The following is a 23,819-nucleotide window of genomic DNA, read 5'->3' as shown; positions in this document are numbered from 1 at the left end:
CTACTGAGCCCGAGTGCCACAACTACTGAAGCCCAAGCACGTAGAGCCCGTGCTCCACAACAAGAGAAGCCACTGTAATGAGAAGCCCGCGCACCACAACAAAGAGTAGCCCCCGCTTGCCACAACTAGAGAAAGTCCACATGCAGCAACGAAGACCCAATGCTGCCCCCCCAAAAAAAAGAAAACATGGAGTAATAACAAGTGCTCCAATGAAAACTCACGAGTAAAATAACACAAAGAAACTGGGTGGTCAGGGAAGGCCTCTCTGGGAGGTGATCCTTAAGCAGACACCTGGGTCTGCCATGCAAAGATGAGCTAGAAAAGCAAGCCAGGTAGTGGGAACAGGCTGTGCTAAGGCCCTCATGAGAGGACAAGCTTACCGTGCTCACAGGACAGAAAGGTCAGTGTGGCTAGAGTGCAGTGAGGGAGGCAGAGAGGATGTAGAGGATGAGGGCAGACATCACGTCAGCCTCATGGGCCTGGGGGGCTTTAAACAGAGAAGTGTCGTGGCATGACTTGCATTTTAACTCATACCTGCACTGGACTCCAGAGAGGTGAGGGTGGCAGCAGGGGGCCAGTGAGGTGACTGATGCTACTCCCAGGAGAGGGCTGCCGGGGAGCGGCACGGACCAGGTGGCAGAGACGCAGGTCTGAGCCCGGAGCCCAGCGACTCTAGAACTTGGGCACTGCAGGTGGAGAAGCCAGCAAAGGCAGTGAGAAGGGGCAGCCAGAGCAGGGGCGCAGCCAGGGAGAACTGGGAGCCGTCACTTCACTGATGCTGCTGCGTGGGCAGTGAGATGGAGATGGGTTCAATGGTTAGCTCCGGCCACGCGGAGGCCACGGGGACCTAGACACGAGCAGCCTGCAGACAGGGGAGGACAGAAACTGGGACGTGACCGAAGGAGGGCTGTAGACTGAGGTGACTCCTTCTGGAAGTTTCAGCCTCAGCAGAAGCAGAGAAAGGAGCTGTAGCAGGAGGGAGTGTGAGCTCAAGGAAGCAATATTGGTTCTGCTTTTCAGGCTGGAAGGTTCTGAAGCAGGTTGTATGCTGATGGGAATGACCTCTAGAGAGGGCGAAATTCACACTGCAGGAAAGGGAAGTGCAGAAGCAAAGTCTGTGAGGAAAATGAGAGAGAACAGGATGAGAAGAACAAGTAAGGACAGTTTGGCCTTGACCAAAGCAGGGGACCTGCGGGCACACAGCGAGGAGGAGCGGGTGGCCGGGCTGTGGAGAGGCCCGCTGGAGCTGAGCTCACGGATGCAGACCCGACCGCTCAGCACGGCTGTCTCCACCAGCACCCGTCAACAGGCAGGCTCAGGTGGTCCAGTCTGAACCAGGGTTGGGGCCTGACGTGAGAAGAGCTGCTTGGAAAGGAGTAAGTATAAGGATGGACTCTAAGCTGGGCAAGGAGGTCAGACACAAGGGGCAATGGGCAGCAAAAAAGAGATAGGGTTAGTAGACGAGATGTCTTCATAAGATCAGTTCACTGTCACCAGCATGGAAGGAAAACCCCAACCTGAAAGAATGAGACCAAACAGTAACAAATGGAAATCCACAAACAGAAAACAGGAACACAGGAGATATGAGAAAAGATGGTTTAAAATCCTAAAATCTCCTTAGAGACGTATAAGATTTTGTATTCATAACCAGAGACAAAATGCATGAAAAGGAACTGTTGGAGACCAAGAAAGTACTTCTGCAAACCAAAAATAGCTAAAATTTTTTAATGAAATGGAAGAGAAAGTCAAGGAAATTCTCAGAAAGCAGGTCAAAAAGACAAAGAGCTACACATTAAACAAAGATAAGAAAAGGAGAGGATCAATACAGAAAGCAAAACATGCAACTAGTGGAATTTCCAGGAAAAGAAATAGACAAATGGCATGGAAAAAAACTTCTAAGACCTGCTACATAAAAACATCTAGAACTGAAGGTCATGGATCTTCAGAAACAAAGGGCACAACAAGTACTCCGTCCAATTAATGGAAAAAAACCCACATCAAGGCACATCGCTAGAAAACTTCAGAACATCAGGGATGAAAAGAATAACCCGAAAGCTAGAAAATAGATTGGAGGGGAAGGGGACCTACGTGGAGTTTCAGGAATCACCATGGCATTGACTTCTCAACAGCAAAGAGGGAAGCTAGGAGACAATGGGACACTATCGTCAAAATTCTTAACAGGATCAGCTCTGAAGCCAGACAGCCTGAGTTCAAATCCTGGCCCTGACACTTACTAGCTGTGTGACCATGGCGAAGTTACTTAACCTCACTTGATCTCAGTTTCCTCATCTGTAAAATGGGCATAACAGTCAATGGACTGTTGTGAGTATGAATTAACTGATGTAAGGCACTCAGAACTATGCCTGGCACATGGTAATAAGCATTTAAAGATTAGTTCTTCTTATTATTAAAGTTCCCCAGCCAAACTATTAATCAGGAATGAGACACTTTTCAGACAAACACCCTTACTTACCTTTCTTACAAAGTCATTGGAGGATGGGCTCCAGCAAATTACGGGGTTAAACTAAGAAAAAGGAAAATACAATGCGAAGGACATTTTACTTTCTTTTGGGTGCTCAGCATCTGAACACCTTTCTTCTACTGGGAAAATCACTCACCTTCCAAGGCAAAAAAACCCCACTCCACCCCAACACACACACACACATACACACACACGCACACATGCACACACACGCACGCACACTGAAAATGCACACAGAAGCTGAAAGTGTCAGATCCCTCACGTACTTTGTCTTTGCTCAGCAGAAGTCCCCAGCCCTCTTCCCTGCTTTTTCTCCAAAGTATGTACCATCATTTGGTAAACATTATATCTGATTGTTTATTTGATCATTGTATCTTCCCCCTCTAAAATGTAAGTGCAGAGATTCTTGCCTGTTTGCTTGTTTTCCCAGCATCTAGAAGGGTGCCTAGCAGGTGCTCAGTAAAAATATGTTGCGTGAAAAGATTGTGTTTTCCCCAGCCTCCCTTGGAGATGAGGCATGGGCACATGGGCCAGGCTCTGCCAATTAGAAGCATAAACCTAGGGGTATGGCTCAAATCTGTCTACACAAGCAAAACCAAGGAGTCAGCGACAGCCAATGACCAGGGATGGGGGTCTGCTGCCAATGTCTGGCACCCAGTGTTTTCACTGCACAGCCCTGTGGCGGACTTTGGAGTACAGTTCTCAGCTACGTAGCTTCCAAACCTTAGTAAGTAATTCTGAGAGCCACCCAACATCCTTTTAATAAAATCTCTTTTCTGCTTAAATCAGCCAGATAATGTGATACATGTGTAAGGCAAGAATTAGGGAATCCTACACAGGAAAGCATCAGTGACAATCCCAGGAGGTGCAATAGAAGTGCTCCCCACACTTCTTTGGGGTGCATGAGAAATGGAACTAAGATAACCTGATGCATTTGAGCATTTAAGAAAGTATGACTGGGCTTCCCCGGTGGCGCAGTGGTTGAGAATCCGCCTGCCAATGCAGGGGACACAGGTTCGTGCCCCGGTCCGGGAAGATCCCACATGCCGCAGGGCAGCTGGGCCCGTGAGCCATGGCCACCGAGCCTGCGTGTCCGGAGCCTGTGCTCCACAACGGGAGAGGCCACAGCAGTGAGAGGCCCACGTACCACAAAAAAAAAAAAAAAAAGAAAGTATGACTGACAGATGTTTGACAAAACTGATGGAGTATTTAGGGGAAAGTGGTAATAGATACATAAATATAAAACTAAGCAAATGAAAAAAAGAGACCCTATTTAACCCCAGGAAAACAAAATGCTATACCCCAAAGGGAAAGTTCCCACAGTGCATGACTTAATTCAACATCCTGTTTCAAATGTAACCAACCCTATGCTGAAAAAGTGGACCCTAGAGGGTGCTCCAGAAACAATGTCATTACCCCGTGCCACCCGACCCCACCAGCCCTTATTTAAAACCCAATCTGCAGACTTGTTCCCCATCCCCACTCCCCACCCCAGTGAAGTCTCTAGAAGTTCCCTTAACTCTTTGAACCATTCTTAGATCATAAAACATCTTCCAGACACTTTTAGTCCTAAGAACAGTCTCATCTTAGTAATTAAGATGTCCCATCCAGATTAATAATCTCAACTCTGAGCTTCATTTACAGCCAAATTTCTTCCCTCCCCCAGCTCGGGCCTGCCTCCTGCTGGGACCCCTGAGCAGGGGTGGAGGGGCAATGGGAAAAACACGTCGTCGTTCCTCTGAGTGGGGATCTCAGAGCCCCTCTCACTTGAGTCCTGGGTGAGGAGAAAGCAACCCCCTCCCCACCCACCTGGCACGGGGAAGGAAGTGTCACAGCTTTCTCAACAGCTCTCTCTAAGGAAATGCCCTCCTTCATCTCTTCCATCTCAACCCTTTGACACCCTCAAAGTGTGTGCCAGTTAAGGATCTCAAAACCAGTGTTAAGTTTAGGCACCTGAAATCCTGCTCTAGAAGGTAGCAGCCAGTGCCTATTATCAATACCCATCGTCTTGGGGCTCAGCCAGAACCAAGCAAGCAAAATCCGCACACTGGCATCCTCCTACCCACAGTCCCACCTGTGCACAGGCTGAACTGCTACAACCAGAGCAGGAGGCAGGAGAGGGCCAACACGAGCGGGATAGGAACTGGGTGGAGCGGGGGTTCAAGAGAACTAAATCCTCACCCATCATACAAGAAGCCAGCAGCCAATGAATACAGCCAATCCAGAAACAGCAGCCTAAGTCTTATTTAGAGGCTGTGCAGCCTAGCAGTTCAGGCTTCACCACTCACCAGCTGTGTAACCTTGGACACGTGGCTCCCTCCTCTGGGTCTGTTTCTTCATCGATAAATCAGGGATAATAACAGCAACTCCTTCATGGGGTTGCTGGGAGAATCAAAGGCATTATGTTCAGAATGCTCTTAGAGCATGACTGGACCATGATAATAAGCACCATGTTTAGCTATTATTGCTTTTATTTTTGTAACTGAGACAAATGGAAGAAAGCACTAGAAAATGACAACTAAATGAGTTGAAGGCAGGACCCCTGGGTTGTGCAAGTCCAGGGAGCACCATCCATGTAGATGGGGTTAAGTGATGCCCGCTTCCAGCGGGCATCCCAGCAGCCCTGGCTGAAGGCAGCTGCCTCTCAGCAGTGTGACAATGAAGGCAACAGACTGACTCCCTGTAAAGTCTTACAGTATTAGATTATTTTAAAACTGTTTAGCATTATTTTGCTGAAAATAAAAATATTTTTAGAACGTTAATAAAACAAGCTCCCCAAAATAGTAACAATAGCAAACAATAGGACTTGGCCAATGATAAAAAGAAAAGCAATGGAGGAAATGACAAAGGAAAATCTTGGAATTAAGACTATATAAAATTTTTGAATTTTTCTTTCAAAATCATCATAAAAACATTTAAACAGCAGACTCATAAAAATATTAGCAACAAATATGAACAAAATATTAACATTCCTAACTTATTGAACACTTTAAAATATGTAAAGTTTTACATTTTATACGTAAAATGTTCAGACCCCAACACAGACACCAACTTGCAAAAGAGGAGCTATGAACTGTGAATCAATACACAGTATATATTCCACTACACTAACGATCAAATAAACATAAGATGAAACAATAACCAGTTGTCACTTCCACCTTCCAATTAGGAAATTACTTTGGAAACACTGGTGAAGATTCAGGGAAATAGGTTCTTTAAGACACTGCTTGCAGTTGTGAAAATTCGTGCAACCTTCTAAAGAGCTATTTGGTAATATGTGTGTCAAATGCCACTAGCCTTTGGCCCAGTAATTTTCAATTCTGGTAATCTAGCCTAAGAAAACAATCATAGATGCAAATGATGATTATTGCAGAAAGATAGTCACTGCAGCATTACCTATACTAAGGGAAAAGGTGAAAAACTCTAAGTATTACGCACATGCAAGTAATGTATATACATATTTGTTTCTACTCTCATCAACTATCTGAGAGGCTAAACAAAAATGGGGGAAGGAAGAGGGGGTGTTACTAGTTGCCTCCAGCAAGAGGAACTGGGGGTTGGGGGGAGAAAAGGAAGGCTCTTCCTAAGAACCCTTTTTTGGGTCTTCTGAATTTTGAACCATTTTAAATGTATCACCTATTCAAAAGAATTTAACAAATGTAGTAAAATGCAATACCTTTTTGAATGTTTACAAAAAAGTTTAACAGTACGGAAAAGATTTATTATGCTAGAATGTTAAGTTTAAGTACACAAGGCTTTAGATTCAGAATGATACCAATGATAATGAAAACTATTAACACAGAGATAAGCATAGAAAAAAGACTGAAAAGAAATATACTAAAATGTAAATGGTGATCACTTCTGGGGGTGAGATTATTTCCATCTTTAAATGTTTTTATAGTTTCCAAATTTTCTACAATAAGTATATACTACTGATATAAGTGGGAAAAATAACGATTATTAAATTATCTTTAAAGGGTCAGCCACTTCCCACAGAAGGATTAGGAGGAAGAGCAAGCAATTTGTTGGAGGGCAGGAACCCATTCCTATCTAAGTGGCTGTGCAGGCTGCCGTCAGGAGACCCTGCGCGTGATTCCAGCTTCAGAGATGTACTTGCAAGAACCATCTGCCCTCTCTGGACTGCTTCCTGGGGAATCAGCAGAACACACCCACTAGGGCCCCGCCATTCAAAGGCTACCTTTCCAGGAAGGCTACTCTGATCTCTGTCTTGTCAGTGGTAGCCTGTGAGCTCTCTGAGAGCAGGCAGACCCTAAGACTCATGCCTGCATCCCCAGCAGGAGCCCAGTAACCAGCACGCTGGCCCCACCTCCAAGCTGGTATGTCCATCTGCCTGCCCTCTAGACTAGATGCTCCCCAAAGCAGAGGCCGTGCTTGGGTTATACCTACTTCTCTAGAGCCTAACAGAGAGTCTAGTATATGATAGGGCTCCAGGAAATGTTTGCCGAACAAATGAATAAATTAAAGAAAGATACTCTAAACTAGCACCATCCAACTGAACTTTCTCTGATGATGGAAATGTTCTATATTTGCTGTCCAATATGGGGCCACTAGCCACATGGGTGTACTGAGCAGTAAAATGTGGCTAGTAAACTCAGGGACTGAATTTTTAATTTTATTTAATTATAATTAATTTAAATGTAAATCGCCATAAGTTCTTCCATAAGAACACTTACATCACAGGATAATTATAAGATGATCCATTAAAAAAAGAGAGATGATCCAATATCTTGCCATACTCAAAAGATGATCACGGCAGGATACTGAAAATGAGGAGGAGGAGGAAGAGAAGGAAGGTCCCCAACAGCCCCCAAGCCCCCACCTACCTGGCCAATATCACACAACGGGAATTTACTTGTCTCCATGACTCCCTAGCAGGTAGCTCTGCTATATTCTGAGTACCCAACAGCCAGAGCCACTGGGAGAATGAAAGACTGGAATGAGTGAGAAGAAGGGAGGGGTGTGAGGCTGAGACAGGAGAGACTCTGAACATGTTGCAAAAGGAAAACTCTGGCCCTTTTTTATTGCCACAGGTAAGGAGAAAGGATATTCCCTCCAAGAGGAAGGCTTATGCAAGCAGGAAGTGGCAACAGGTGCAAGAAAAGGGCTGGCAAAGGTGTCCCCACCCCCGGGACTGGGTAACCTGTGCGGCTCCACAACCAGTGTCCTGCAGAGGGCTGCTCTACACACCCCTGTTCCCGCCCACCCTCAGAGGCCCCACAGTCAGCCCTTTCCCTGCCTACATCACTGATTCTCACGCTGGCCTCACAAGGGGAGCTAGCTAGCAAACATTTCCATTTTATAAGCTGGCAAAGCAAGGCTCCGTGAGACTGGCTGAGGTCATGGGTCTCAGACTGTCTGGAGCTCAGGAGTCTGCTTAGGACAGCAAGCCAGGTGATGAGGTGGTGAAGCTGCACAGGTGAGGACTGGGGACCCGGCCGGGCTGGGAGGGAACCTGCACACACTTGCCCACTGTCCCCCAGCCCTCCTGACTGAGAGCCCCATGCAGACACGGGCTCTATCTGTTAGCCCACCACAGTGTCCCAGGGCCCAACCCAATACCTGGGACATAGCAGCCATTCAAACCACTGATGAACGAACCAAGGAGCAACCAAACCCGGATGCAGCCCTTCCGTTTTCAGGATACTTCCCCATACTTCATCCCATATGCTCCTGACAATTGGCCAGGCAGAGATCACTATCTGAGGCTCAGACATAGAGAGCCATTCTGAGTTGCTGTCCTGAAAATCTGCTTGAGGAACTCCCCAGGAAGCCACACCTGGACTGCAGAGGGACAGATTAATTCTGCTGGGATCCTGCATTCATTCTCTTCTCTGGTCCACATGCCTTCTGCAAGTCAGAGGTGCAGTCATTGCAGACCCTGCTCCATGGAGCTCACAGTCTCGTCAGGGAGGAAGCATCTATAATACCCAACTGTTCAATGGGAGAAAAGTGACAAAGGGCAGTGGAAGATGAGGGAGGGCAACGGTAATTCTGGCTGGAGGGGGCAGTTTCTTGACCGAGACGAATGGGGAAGATTGGACCCAAGGCAGCAGAGTTCAGAGGGCTTGGGGGAAGGCCCAGAGCAGTGGCAAAAGGTGTGAGAAAGGGCAGGGTCTTGGAGTCAGGCCTGCAGCTACCACCTACCAGCTCTAGAACCTTGGGCAAGTCATTTGGTCTCTCTGGGCCTCAGTATTTCTCATCTGTAAAATGGGGGTGATGATACTCACCTCACGAGGAGTGAATGGCTTCAGGGGATATCTGCTCACAGCAAGGCCCAACAAATGGAAGCCTCCACAGTGCTGCAGAGACCCACAAGCACAGGGATGTGGGAGCAGAACAGGAACAGCATCATGAGTTTGGGAGGCAGAAGCAAGGTAATTCACCTGGATATTAGAGTCAGAAGGCAACACCCAACCCAATAAACCAGGAACAGGGGGAGGGAGGTCTGTACCTCCTGATCCACCCCAGAAACAGCTCCCTCCTGCCAGACACCAGAGCCACCACAGGTTGAGTGAATGTCTTGGACTGACCCCAGAGCCAGGACTGTCAGACAGTTGTGCTGAGGTAGCTCATACCCACCTGGGCAAGGGACATAGACAGCTCCTAACCTTCCCCTAACCCTAAGTGAAGCCAAGGTGCTTCAGATTTGTGTCCTCCAGTGCTGGGATTAGGACCTCAGTCTCTGAAACCCCAAAGTCCTTATTCTTCTAATTTCTCAAAAAAAAAGGAAAGAAAGAAAGAAAGAGAGAAAGAGAGAAAGAAGAAAGGAAGGAAGGAAGGAAGGAAGGAAGGAAGGAAGGAAGGAAGGAAGGAAGGAAGGAAGGAAGGAAGGAAGAAAGAAAGAAAGAAAGAAAGAAAGAAAGAAAGAAAGAAAGAAAGAAAGAAAGAAAGAAAGAAAGAAAGAAAGAAAGAAAGAAAGAAAGAAAGAAAACATCAGAGTAAAGGGATGGGATACCGCAGTGGAGAGGAGAAACAGCATCAGACCAAGTCAGGCTTGGGGACTTAGGCCCAGCTCAGTAAGAGCAGTAACAGCAGCTTACCTGTGTTACATACCTGCTGTGTGCCAGCCCCTGAGCTAGGTGCTCTACAGACTCCTCACCTTAAGCCCCTCATCAACTCTATGAGATAGGCATTATCTCCATTCTACAAATGAGAAAGACTGGGGCTCAGAGTCCAATGAACTTGCCCAAGCAAGTTCCAGCAAATGGTATAATCGGGATCTGAACTCAGTTCTGACTCCAAAAGCCATGTGGCCACCTTTGCACAGTAACATGACCTCTCTGAACCTTAGTTGTCCCACCTGTTCATAGGGGGATTGAATGAATAATAGTGATTTGGGCAGAGCTCTACAGTTAACAAAGCTCAAACCACAACAGTACCCAGAGAGGGGCCAGGAGGCCAACACAATCCCCCCAGGGTCTGTCTAAGCCTGTCCTGAAGTGGGGACCCAGGGTGTATACATCACTCTCCACCCCAGCAGGGTGACCAAGAGCTGTCTCCTGGCTCTCATTTCCAGGGTTCTTCTTCATCTTAGAGAAATCTGGGTCAGATGTGTTGCAACCACCAATACCTGCTCTTTAAACCATAAGATGAGACACACTTTAAAGCACCTGGGACTTTGCCTAGACGGGGGGCAGGTGTGTGGCAAAGTGTGCCTACGATCCAGGCCAGTCACTCGGGACAGCCGTCAGGCCCCTAGGTCCTCCACCTGGCCCATGGCCTGGCAGCCACCAAGAAAGATCTGTGATCACTGAAGCCAACTCCTCCCAGGAAGGAGAGGAAAGGGAGGCCCAGACAGGTGAGAAGACTTGCCCAATGTCACCTAGAAAAGTAGGACAGACCTCGTTGTGAAGTGCCCCAAGATGGTGTGGGAAGGAGAATAGGGCTGTGTCTGTACTTGAGAACTCCTTGTGCATTCACTGGAGTCTCACATGTGCTGAGACCTTACCATGTGATTAACCTGTAGGAAAAACAAAGACATAAAACTCAGCTTCTCCTTTCTAGGCTACAAGCTCCTTGAGGGCAGAGACTGGGTTGGAGTCCATTCCCAACCTTCCTTGACACCCACCTTGAGCCAGGCCCTGTGCTGGGCACACTGGGATGCCGGAATAATGAGACTCTGCCCCTGTCCTCAAGGACACATAAGTAAATGGAAAATCGCCACAGAGTATGACCTGTGCTACCACAGAAGGAAGGATAAAGGTGTGGGTGCCAGAGCTCTAGCATAACCAGGCCAAGGGAAAAAGGAAGGCTTCCAGGAAGAGGTGGCACCTGAGCTGGGTCTTAAAGAATAAGTAGGAGTCAGACTGGTGAAAAGGAAGGGAAGAAAGGCCCTTCTAAGAGATTCTGTTTATCAAACGTTTACATGGTAGCAATAACAAGAATAACCCCAACGTTAAATGAGCATCTTACCGTGTGCCAATCTCTGTATTTAAGCACTTATACATGTGTTAACTCGTTGCATCCTCATAACAGTCTTTTGAGACTGTTACTATTATTATCCCCATTTTACAGGTAAGAATATTGAGGCCCAAAGAGCTTAGTAACTTGCCCAAGATCCCGAAGTTTGACCCAGAACCAGAGTTCAAACATAGTGGTTTGGTTCCACACCTACAGCCCCAACCAGCACACTATTTGCTTCTCAGATATGTACTTTGCCAGACCTGGTACTGGACGTAAGGCTACAAAGATGAATATTTGAATATGAACTATTTTATGTTCCGAAAATGATTTAAAGAGGCACAAAGTGAATAAAAAGAAGCTCAAAGTGTGTAAGGACAGAAGGACAAGAGAAAATTCCAGGTCTGAAGCTGCACAAGGAAAAGTCCGATGCTGGGACTTCCCTGGTGGCTCAGTGGTTAAGAATCCTCCTGTCAATGCAGGAGACACAGGTTCGAGCCCTGGTCCGGGAAGATCCCACATGCCGTGGAGCAACTAAGCCCGTGCTCCACAACAAGAGAAGCCACCGCAATGAGAAGCCCGCACACCGCGATGAAGAGTAGCCCCCGCTCACCGCAACTAAAGAAAGCCCGTGCACAGCAACAAAGACCCAACACAGCCAAAGATAAAAATAAATAAATAAACTTATAAGGAAAAAAAAAAAAATCCAACGCTACTGGAGGATAAGCAAAGCAGGCATTAGGAAGAGGTGGAACTGGATTGGCGGGAAGGCCTTGAACGCCAGACCAAGGGGCTCATATTTCTTCCATCAGTCAACTGGTTGCGAATCTATATGCCAAGTTGTAATTTCAGGGGAGAGCTTGAAGGCAAAGGCTGTCTATAGAACAAACCGATGTCCCTACAGATATGTGAGTGGTTGATAAAATACAAATCTATTTAAAGGAGCCCTTAAAACTAGTAACCTCCAGGTATTTTCTCCATCAACAGATACTAAAAATATAACAGCTATCTGGACAGGGGATTGACTTTTGTCCTTGTATTTAGAAAACTTGGATACCCCTGCTGTCAGGGATGGGAAGTAACAAAAAGGTTTTAAGCAAGGAATTCTTTGGATTGAAGGTCTGGGATTTTTGCCCTCTATCTACCCCTATACCTCCACCTCTCCAGGCTGGAAATCAACCATCTGAAGTCCCAAAGATGAGCCGAGCCCGGAGAAAAGCTCCGATGCAGAGATATTCTCACAAAGAGAGCTATGTAAGTACAAATGACTGTTTGATCAATCATTTGGCCTCAGCGTGGGATTTGGTTAGAATTAAAGCCATCTGGTTGGGCCGGGGTGGGGGGGGTGGCTGGGGGAGGAGACAAGCAGGCGGGAAAATGACCCACCCCCTCCCCCAAAAAGCATTGTTAAAATATAACAGGGAAAAACAGTAAAGTCTCTGCTGTTATTTCAGCCTAAGCCACTTAATACTTCAGCACATAAAGCAACTTATTTTATGACCTTTTCCCTTTAAAAAGTAAATCAGAAGACGCTGCCTTGAATTCAGATATCTCTGAAATACACTACTCATCCCTCCCAGTGAAATATCCTGTTTCATAAACCTTCTTCGAGATACTTGAAACTGCAGATCACTAAATGCCTAGCTTTAGGCATCTGACATTCCAGAGAATTAATATTTAAACTTATTATAGGAAAAAAGAATTGAGTTTGGTTGAAGCATGAAATATTTAATAGTGTCTCCAAATTAGAAATCCGATTTTGTTTCGCACTGGAAATGCCAACGTTATTACCTGGGCTTTGCACTCAAACAAGATAAAATGCACAGGCGGTCTTGAGATTAAACACACAATTACGGCTGTTTTCTCCAGAGAGAAGGGGAGCGAGACAGGTTTGGGGAGTGGAAGCGATTGAGTTTCATTTTTACGATACACTTAAAATTATATTATCATTCTCTGCCTTGGGGGTTGGACTTGAGAGGGCTGAAGCTACTTAACCACTGAAAACTGTGTTAAGATCGGTGAATCCACGGAGGCCTGTTCGTGGGCTCATGAAACCGTCTACATCTCGGAATGGGCCCGCTGCTGGGCGAAAACCGGGAATTTTCTCTACTCACTAGGACAAAAGTATTAAGTGGTTTGGGATAAAAATTAAGCTTCAATTGACACAGTGGATCCTGGCAGCCTCTGCCGGCACGTGTAATTTATTTACAGGGTTGGAAAGTCGGCAAAATACATCATCAACTCTTATACAAACTTCTATTAGGTATTAAATACCCAAGCTTCAGAGAAGTAATTCATATAGTCCACCAACGTTCCAAAATAAACCCAATCTCCAGGCCCTCCGGAGAGCTTAGAACAGCAAATGGGATCTGTATTTTTAAAGCTGGGTTTATAATACGCCCTGGTTTCTTGCTAAAGCCTTATTTGCCATCAAACCTGTTATTTAAAAACAAAAGCAACAACATCTAAAAGAGTAATCTGGCTGCTAGAAAAGACACAAATAGGAAGAGACTGGGCCACAATGCAAGCAGGCCATCCCTGATACCCCTCCATACTGTCCTTTGCAGACCCAGGGTCAACATCCAAAGGCAAAGAAGCTTTGGGCAATAAAGCCTCCTGCAATTTCCACTTCAGAAGAAGTATGATCCCTTGAGAATGTCCACACTCACATACATTCTCATGAATGCACACACACCCCATGCAAGACCACAGACACAACCCAGCCGTGGGACCTCTTCCTTCCATAGAGGGTCATTTGACTCATTCATCATTTGACACAAAAGACCCATTTCCCACAAACTCTCAAGTTCACTCTGATCCCTGGCCTGTTCTCCCCACAAGCCTTTCTTCATCCCACCAAGCGTTTAATAAGAAATAATTATTTAATAGGTCTCAAGCCATCATGCCCAGTGAAGCATGCATTCTACACACGACGTGTGGTGCGATCATGAGGAATTCTCTTCAAACAGATGTCTTCAGAACCGGTGGAAGGGCGACTGCAGCCAGGGCTCGGGCAACAAAGCTCCCCAAACTGCATGACAGGCTCAAAGAGGGACCTGAACCTGCAGTAACCGGCGGGATGCGTGTATGCGCTGCTTCTGAGAAGGGGCTGCTTCTAGGGGCCCTCCGGTCTCGGACTTCTTGCCTGAGCACCCCATGTCACAACCGGGAACCACTGTTCTTCCACCACTTCTGCAGCAGAGCAGTGGGCAGAGCCCAATGGAGGCAGAGCCCCCCCCACTCCCGTCCCCGCCAAAATCACACCTCGGCCTGTTAGCTGAGACTCAGAAGTCTGCTCCGGGGACTGGTCATCCGGACTGGCCTGTGGTCTTCTGCTGCCTTCCCCCAGGGTTCGGGGCACACTCGGCAGCCACAGCGACTCCTTGCCACTACTTGGGTTTTAAGGGCTGTCCGTGAGAGCTCTGTGCTTTAGGGGGAAAGCACAGGCTTTGCAGTCAGACAGAGCTGGGTTCAAATTCCAGCCTCTACTACCTGCTACCTATACAGTGAGTCACTGTGAATTAAATCGTAAGCTCATTATTTGGACAAATCAATTAACCTTTCCAAGCCTCATTTCCCCCATCTGTAAATTTAGAATAATGCCTCCTTTCCTCATAGGGTTTTTCTGGGCTTTATCAAGTGCAATGACAGCTATAAACTGCTCGGCCTGGCAATGAATAGGTGCTCAATAAAGATTAGTTGACCTCCCTCCCTCTTCCAGTTCCTTCTGTGCTCTACTTCAGGAGTCAAGAGTTCCAAGGAGAGATCAAATCTAGAACCTGACCTCTTTCCATACCCTAGATCCTTCCCAACTGCCCCAGCCAAGTTCATGTAGAATCCCGGAGAAACAGAGTAGGAAGAGACTATGGGTCATCCTATGGAACTGCTTCCCATTTTACAGATGTGGAAACCGAGACTCAAAGCCAAGGGCATGGCCCACATGCATTGAGGCTGTACAATGGCGTGTGTGTTTGCTCCAGACAGTCCCAACCATAACCACCAAAAAAATTCAGGCCATGCAGGAAATGCATTATTCAGTGAGCGGACTGAAGGGCTCCTCTCAGTGCATCTGACTCAAATGCTGACTTTAAAAACACAGCTCGTAATACTAACACAATCCGCCTCGATCCACCGGAAACCTTCTGAAGGAATAACCCTTTGGAGTTTAGGGAAAGACAGGGAAAAGGAGAAAACAGATGCTTCAAGTGACTTTAAACTAAAAGACACTGGGTTAGGGTTGTATTTTCTCCACCCCACCCCACCCCAGGTCTCTGTTTTCTTTCAGTTTCTTATAAATAAGGCTTTAGGAGACCAAAGCAGCCACAAAACTTTTCCCCTCTCTTTTCTGCTTCCCTAAACTCAGTAACTCAGCTATCAGTCCCGGACTTTGCTTCTAACGCCAAAGCATTTTTTTTTTTCATTGTAAACTATTAATTCAGGCAGCGGCTGTTGATAAACAAGGAGTCCGTTTTTAAACTGCTAGAATCATTAGCACAGGGAAGGCTAGCAGCACAAATATTTCAGGAGGTTGCTCTTTTTTCCTAGCCCTGGTATCGCAGCTGGGCTTTCTGCATGTTGCAGCTGAATTTTTCAAAGCCCAGGGTAGAGTTTGTTTCATTTCTTCTCCCCCTTGAACTGAATGTCTTTGTTTCTTTAAACACAAAAATAGACTACCCCCTACCAGAAGAAACAACTGCAAGTCTCTAGGTCTAAACTAATTGCAACTAAAATCTGTATTAGGAAAAAAAAATTAGCAAACCACACACTGTAATTTAACTTTGAATATAATCACAGATACAAGGTGAGGTTGTTGAAATACTACCATATCAGCTTCAAAACAAGGAATTGCTTTTCTAAGAAAATTGAGAGAAAGAAGGGAGATTATCCTCTCTATGCAAAAGTCACAGTTAGCGACAGTCACAGGTCAATTTACAAATAAAGTTGGTATTTATTTGTTTGTTGGTTTTTTTTCCCTATTCCTATCCAAAAAAGGGTTGAAAACCCCATTCCAAACTTTAGTTTCTCCCCTTTTCTAGGATGCTGGCCAAACTCCACAAAATAAAACCAAAGAAAATGATGATAATTATGCAACATTCAGAACAAAGAACATAAGAATATATTTTTTTAAATGATTCATTGTGCACTTATGCCTGTAATGGGATTTTAACACACTGTAAAAATAAGTGTGCTGGCTCACTTCGCTTCTCATGCAACTGTAACTCAGGGAGATGAAGAACTCAAAGATGGGGTGAGGTTTGTTTTTTTTTTTCAGAAGGAGGAGAAGTGTGAAGGAAAACCACGGTGTATAACCACGGCGTATAAAGAAACATGTATTTTCATCACAGATGGAGCAACACAGCCTATGGATATGATTCCACAGCCAAGACAGTCCTGAGACCTCAGCCCAGCTGAGCACTTCAGGTAAACGACTCAGAAACAACTAAACCTAAATTAAGTTACGATCTCATGTGCTGGTCCCCTTTCCATTTTGCACGCCAAGTCTTAGCAGCTTCTAGAGAGCTTAGGAGGCAGGAGGGGAAGAGGAATTGTAGCCACACAAGATTCTTAGGGAATCTTTGGGAATTATATTTCCGCTACATGTCTATAAAAGATTTGTCGGGTACATAATTCTTATGACTGTAGACGCAACATGTTCCTATCTTATTTGTGTACCCACACACATACATGTTTCTCTTTGTCTCACTGAGCCTGACATTTGGCCAGCAGGTTTTTCTCCCCCTTATTTGAAACCTCAAGCACTGAAAAAATTTGGATCTGATTATTTCCGGATCACAGGACCAGCACTTTAAAATGGATGAAATGCAAGCAAATTGCCCACTAGAGCCGGAGGGGGTAAATGCTTTCAAAATAACTCATACCTTTCTATTATGGATGTGCTGGCCCCTCAAAAGCCTCCCCAGAACATCACAGTGGCTTCTGATTTGGATGAAGAAACTCTACCAGGTAATGCCAACCAAAACTGTCATGTCGTACTTTCCACCACCAGCCCCTAATGCCCCTAATGCAATCTACAACTGCTTTCCTTTTTTGTTTTCATTTTTAAAGAAATATATATATACTAACTTTTTTTTAAGTTACAAGATTAACTACTTTTTGGAATTTTCAGCCACATTATGATGGTCTTTTGTCATGATCGTCAGCCTCCTTTTTATTGCTAGGACGTGTCTAGTCTCACAGCACAATGAAAATGGCCCAGTGAGTCGCTGAGAATTAAATAGTGAGCTCATTATATGGTTTGGTCTGAGAGCAGCAATTCTGGTCAAATGGAATCTTCTGGTAAACTGCGAAGTTATCTAATGATGGCATAGATACTAGTTACCAACTTCCAAAGATTCGAGACAGAAGAAATACCAAAAGCAAAAATATTTTAAACTCTCTGGGAACATTCGGGAGGCCGTCACGAACACCGAGCTCTCGGCCCCCAACACACACACATAGAAGGTACAAGTATAGAAGGTACAAGTTGTGGAACCAGGATCAAACTTTGGAACAGGAAGCCTTAGAAACTGCCACTTACTGTCTGTAGCCTTGAGAACATCCTTGAACCTTACTGTCTTCATCTATAAAATGGGAATCACAGTAATAAGAAGCCAGCGCTTCTACATCTGTCCCCTCGAAACAGCCCACAAGGTAGGCAGAGCTCAGCTGGCATGAGGGCAGATGAAGGAACGTGTGGGGGACACACGCTGAAAACTGTAAAGCACTGTGCACAGGGAGCGAGCATCATCGGGCCATCGCCACAAAGCTGATCGCCTCCATAAAGTCCAGATGTTTACTTTCTTTCCTTGTCAGGACTTCCAAAAGCAGAGTGTCGGATATTTAATAATAAGAAAGAAAAAACGTAGCATCTGGTAATTTGGCCTTTTCAGCTGTTTGGAATCTGGATAAACAGGACTCTGTCATAAACAGATCGTGATTCTTATTGTAAATGATGACAATGTTAGTCCATGACGACGCACCATCCCCAGTGCCTCCTAACTCCAGCTCTGGAAACGCAGAGGACCCCAACATACAGACAAGCTGCTGGATTCAAGAGCTCACTCCCTTCCTCGGCTTAGGGTCTGTCCTAAACGGAAGGCAGATCATTTGAAACCTGATTCCAAAACAAGCAATACTGTCTTCTCTCCCGTCACCAGGCAGCAGTGGCCACAAAAGACCTGCAGCTTGGCTCCTCTCAGCTTCCTCTGGCTAGGGCACCAGAGTTAAAGTCGGTAAAGTCAACATTTAAAAAATCAAACCTCTCTCCCTCCTCACCCTACCTTCTTTATCTCAAGTATCGCTGACCATAACACGGTGACCTACATGAATTAATAAAAGTGACCCCTTTTTCCTTCTTAGTTTATAAAGTATTCTTACAACAACTGTTTCATTTTCCCTTGGGAGGAAGCATTATTACCTCTCATGCAAATGGAAAACCAGAAGTTGAGAACGTTAAACACATTACAAGAGTAATCTCCAAAATAACCAGGCACTGAGGCAGCCCTTTCACACTCTATCACTAATGCTCTCTTCAGTCTTTCCAAGTAAGTCTCACGGTAGATTTACAAATGAGGAAACTAAGGCTCAGAGAGGGTAAATAACTTCCCCCGGTCCCACAGATCCTGGATGGCAGAGTCTTACAATTTCCAGCACAGTCAATAAATATTTTTCAGTTGGTATTCTTACCTGTCTGTTTCCAATAAGCCTGAGACTTAGAGCTAGACACCAAGTATTCAAAGGGTTGCAATGTCTAGGGAATATTTGGGTGGGAATGGCAGCAGTAAGAAGGTTTCCTTTACGGCATTTTCAAGAGGGCTGCCCAGCTCAGGTTTTGTGTCAGGCCACTGCCTGGCTTGACTATGGGGAAAAATTCGCATAGAGGGACAGAGGCCAGGCTGGAAACTTCTTCAAGCCCAGGTCCATAAGCAATGGGCTGGCCAGAAACCCCGCACTCAGTAGGCCTCCGTTTCCTCATCTTTTAAATGGGTGGGACAAATCCTACCCCACCAGCCTTGCTGGGGGCTATGAAGAAAACAGAAGCATCTTAAAAAAGTTTAATCGGTACAACTATCTTAAGGTACAAAGAAAGAGATGCTTCCTCGCATTCTTTTATCCTCCTCTGCCCCTTTCAAATATAAACCTGATTTAAAGATCTCATGTTTTAGACATTGGGGGGAGTGTGGATAAAAATAATTGGGATTTGGGGCAATGGAAGTCAGAAGGTGTACACAATACATCCAGACGAAAGGTCTCTAACTACGGCTTGGAACAAAGGCTATGTTTGGGAGAGCCATTTATTAGGTCTGCAGAGAACTCGATCTTCAATTGACAGCTATTTTTTGTAAACAAAATGCTGATGGAGGGTATCTATTTAAGGGAGAATTGTGTATGGAGGGGGGCAAGCGAGGGAGCTCAGGGCAGCAAATATTACTCATGTCTAGCTGCACAGCCCTCTCTCTCCCTAGTAAAAGAGAACCTCATGTGCATATTCCAGTAATAATACGCTAAAGGGGCTTCCCTGGCTTCCCTGGTGGTGCAGTGGTTGAGAGTCCGCCTGCCGATGCAGGGGACGCGGGTTCGTGCCCCGGTCCGGGAAGATCCCACATGCCGCGGAGCGGCTGGGCCCGTGAACCATGACCGCTGAGCCTGCGCATCCGGAGCCTGTGCTCCGCAACGGGAGAGGCCACAACAGTGAAAGGCCCGCATATTGCAAAAAATAAAAATAAAAAAAATAATACGCTAAAGGCGTTTTTTTCTATATCTACCCTTTAAAAAACGGCCTCTATCTCTTGGAGAAGAGACTGACATTTAAAACAACGAGACAAGAAATAGTGTCAGGTGTTTTCATTAAAAAGAAAAAAAGTGTTTATTTCATTTTACCAGTCTTTGCATTGGGGAGTTGGGTTTTATTTTGTTGTTGTTGTTTTTTAACCTAAAAGGAGCTCTCATCTCTAAAAGCAAGCCACCCTACCTTTTCTAAGTTGCTGGGGCTGATTGATGCTAATGCAGTGATGCCTACAGAGCCATAAAACACACTTTTTGTCCTCCCTTAAGAATCAGCTGGAAATAGAACAAAGAGGTCCCAAACACTGAAATAATGAAACCCCAAAGCTTTGGTTTCTCCCAGGGAAAAATAGGTGGGGGCAAGGGGGAGGACACGGTGTCTCAACAATTTCCCCAATTTCTGGTTAATTATCTGTCAGCATGAAACTTATAAATAATGGCTCAATAATAATTAACTGTGATGAGAAGAACATGTTCATGAGAATCCAGCCTCATCGCTGACTTTGACCCATTAATTATACTGGAGCCTGCACCTTATGCCCACCAGCCTCACTGGGTAGAGGAAGGGTATTGCAAACTAACTTTTGACCCAAAACTATGCTTCTGAAGCATCAAATACAGAACAGCCATTGTTGTAGTTAGGACTTGACTCAGGCTAGATTATAGATTCATAAAATTTTCCATCAGGAATCCAGAAATCATCTGGTATAATTAATTCCTTACTTGACAGATGGGGAAACTGAGGTCCCAACAGGCGAGGGGTCTTGCTGAAGCCTTCTGGTTTTTGTTATTGAGGGAGACTGGAATACTTCAAAGGATGCCTTTAGCAGCCTCAGAGATAGACATACTCGAGTTGCTACTCATCCTAATTTATAATAAGATTTTGACAAATTTCACACAACTTTTATCAGAAACATACAGAAGCAAAATTATGTAATCTGAGCTGTCTATACACCCGTCTCCCCCAATATAGGCTACTGAGTTTAAATTAGATGCTTCCTAAACAATCATCGTTTCAGAATGACAAGCGAGTCTCAAACAACTCGAGAGAAACTGATGAACTCTGGAGAAAGTTCTACCAAGTTTTCTCCGTAGGATTCCTACAAAGGCCTGCGGTGGAAACGTCAGAGAGCCTAAATGTCTCCACACCCACGGCCAGGCACGTTGGCAGGGCCAGACTTACCCTTCCCGGCGGCAGAGGCCTTGGACGGACCGTAGTCTCGGGGGCTCCGGGGCTCGAGGAGGTCGTGGGCGCGCAGTGGCGCGGGCAGCAAGTCACGCGGACCCCCATCCCCACAGCCCCCGCTGCTCACCGTGACCCTGAAGGCCATGTGTGGGCCGAGGCCAGCGGGGCCCCGGCTGGGACCTGGAGCGCCGGGGGCCTCCTTCGGCCTCTTGTCTGAGTGCGCCTCGGCCACTTCGCAGTGCATGGCGCCGGGGCGGGGCGCACCGCTGGAGGTCGCGCCGGGCTCCTGCGGAGGGGAGAAAGCACAGGCGCGTTAGAATGAGCGGAGCGGTCCCCTTCCCGTCCGGAGGCCGAGGTTTGGGCAGGTCACCATCCCTCCGTTTATTCCTCCTTTTTGAAATGGGTTCGCGCCACCACACTCACCCTAACGTGACACTCACCCTAACCTACCTGATCCGCGTAAAAGCCCCTTCCAGGGCGCAGGAGCGGCTGGCCGCCCTTCCCTGGCTTGTGGAGGGCCCGGCCACCCAATCCGCCCCCACCAAGCCCTCTTTGGACGAATGGGGAAACTGAGGCCTGGAGAAGGAACAGCGCCTGTGCGCGTCATCCAGTAAGATACAGGGCGGGCGGCAACCAGAGATTCCTGGAGCAGGGCTCTGGCGAAGCCGCGGAGACTGCTCGGGGTAGGTCACCCGCTGCACTCCTCGCCTCGTGGGCGCTCTGGGAGCCGGCTGCGCGCAGGGACCACGGACTGAGCACCCACAGGCCGAGGGACAGACCCTCTGAGATCCCACCACCACCACCCAAGCTGCGAAAATGGGAGTCGGAGGATGGGCGCTCACTCCCGCGACGCGAACCCATCACATGCACACTCCCACGCTCAGCTGAGAAAACGAACCTATCACGGGTGCAAACCTGCACAAAGTCGGTAGCTCATGCACGCCCACTCCCACACACACCAAACATCCCGCAAATGCACACTCGGGGACACGACGTGCCATACACACTACCCTCATTCACCCGCTCAGACTCTCAGCAACACTAGCAGCCGCACGGTCTCACACTCCCCGCGCGCGCGCGCTGCGTGCCCTTCCACAGAGCCTTGGGCCTTCCATCGTCCCTCCTGGAAAAGGGCCCCGGGCCCCCAAACTCTCCTTTCCCCTCGCGCTCCCCGCGCCATCCCAAAGCTCCCCAATTCCACCTTCCCTGGGACGCCAGCCTCGGATGTCTGGCCGGGCGCCCGCCCGCTTCCCGGGCCGCGGGCCGCGCCCCCTCTCACTTCGCCCCGCTCACCTCGCGGCGGCCGCAGCAGCTTGCTCCCGGGGCGCGAGGCTAGGCGCGCCTCCACTGGCGCCGCAGCCCCAGCAGCAGCAGAGTCCAGCGGGGCGGCACCCCGGGGCGGGGGCGGAGCCGCGGCCGGCCTGACAGCCTCTCCAGCCACTGGCTCGCTGCGGCCGCCCCGCTGAGGCCAATCGCGGCGCGAGGGCGGAGCCTCCGCCCTCGGGCCAGGGCCAGCCGGGCGCAAGGCTGGGCGGAGGGTTTGACAGGCTGCGGCCGGCGGCGCCCGGTGCTGCGCGGCCCCCCTCCTCCGGCTGCCGATGAGGGCAGGCCCGCGGGGCGGTGCCGCGGGCTGCAGGGTCTGGGCTCTGTCGTTGGGGCTGGGCTGGCCAGGGCGGCGGAACGCCTTCGGTATCAGGAAAGCAGGGCTCAACCTGGCTCTTCTCCGCCTTTCCCAGTGGCTGAGACAAGACCCTTCTTGCCCTGTCCAGCATCAGTTTTCTCCTGGTCAAATGGGACCGGCCAACCCTGCTACCGCGGAGACAATGGATGTGAAAGTGCTTTCAAAGTTTTCCTGCAGAATCCAACCCGCGCACTCCAGAGCTCCCACAGCTTTCACAGTGGGTCAGCAGCGAGGTTGGGACCGAACCCACGGCTCTCAGACCACTTGTCTTACGTTTTTGTTTCTGTGGTGTTTTTCACCAAAAAGGAAACAGACTAGAGGGTCTCATTCCGAAGTTAAACAAAAATAGATACCCGGATCCCAACTAGAAAACACCCCAAGTGAATCTGTGAATCTGTCTGGGAGCAGGGTCCCAGCACCTCGAATTTTAGCGAGCCCCCAGGAGGTGCTTACAGCCCTGGGGGTTGAGACCCACCTCTCTAAGTTCCTTCAGGACCTGCAACCTGGTTCCCCTGCATTCTGGCTCCCCTCACAGACAGCAGTGTCCCAGTGAGTCCTGCCCAATGTGTACAAAGAACACTGGACCAAGAACGAGACCTCAGGGCGACTGGAAGCGGTAACTCAGTTCTCTTTTCTGAGCCTCAGTTTCCTCCTGTGTAAAATGGGGTTATTCACCCAGGCCAGGTCTCTTTGCCAAGGCTACTGGAGGTTCCACCCAGGTCCTTGAGACTGTCTCTGCATTTCATGTCGGCCTGCCCCACTCCACACTGTTTACTGGTGATCTGGGCCCACTCCAAGGACCCTGACTGGCTCCGCAATCTTTGAAGAGGGGTCTGGTCTCTTTGGCCTTGGTCTCAAATTGAAAAATGTATATGGAGCCCCTCCCTACTACTCAACAGGTCAGGCCTCACAACATAGGAGTCCACACAGAGTAAGAGACCTCAAGCAGCATCCCCGGATTCTTGGAAAACCAGGATTTCAGAATCACAGAATCCTAAAATCTGTTTTCCTATCATTGGTTAAATATAGCATCTTACAATTAGAGAGCAATAAAGGTAGGATAGACCTTGGAGATTTCGTTAGACCCACCCCCCACGTTCAGAGGAGAGAGGATGTGACAGGCCCACAATATGGTGGGGTGTGGCAGAGCTGGCACTGGAATCCAGGCTTCCTGACTCCTAGTCCAGCACTCTTCCTTTATACCAGACTGATGCCTCTAATAGGTACAGGATGTCAGCCAATCCCACCCATTGCACACAGGCCAA

At 47.6% G+C, this 23,819-nt stretch overlaps 1 protein-coding gene across 1 annotated transcript in view; it reads right to left on the bottom strand.

The window, feature by feature from the left end:
• Positions 1–22,186, bottom strand: part of GLIS1 (GLIS family zinc finger 1) — a 226,285-nt gene extending 204,099 nt beyond the window's left edge. The window contains exons 1-2 of the mRNA XM_059062998.2: positions 22,167–22,186; positions 20,871–21,159 (exon numbers count right to left, since the gene is read on the bottom strand). Of these exons, the coding sequence (XP_058918981.1) occupies positions 20,871–21,117 (247 nt within the window). The 5' untranslated portion in view covers positions 21,118–21,159; positions 22,167–22,186. The remainder of the gene's footprint in view (positions 1–20,870; positions 21,160–22,166) is intronic.
• Positions 22,187–23,819: the final 1,633 nt, after the last annotated feature.

The sequence above is a fragment of the Kogia breviceps genome, chromosome 1 (assembly GCF_026419965.1).
Source record: "Kogia breviceps isolate mKogBre1 chromosome 1, mKogBre1 haplotype 1, whole genome shotgun sequence".
NCBI classification, from domain to species: Eukaryota; Metazoa; Chordata; class Mammalia; order Artiodactyla; family Physeteridae; genus Kogia; species Kogia breviceps.
This window is presented reverse-complemented; position numbering and strand designations above follow the sequence as displayed.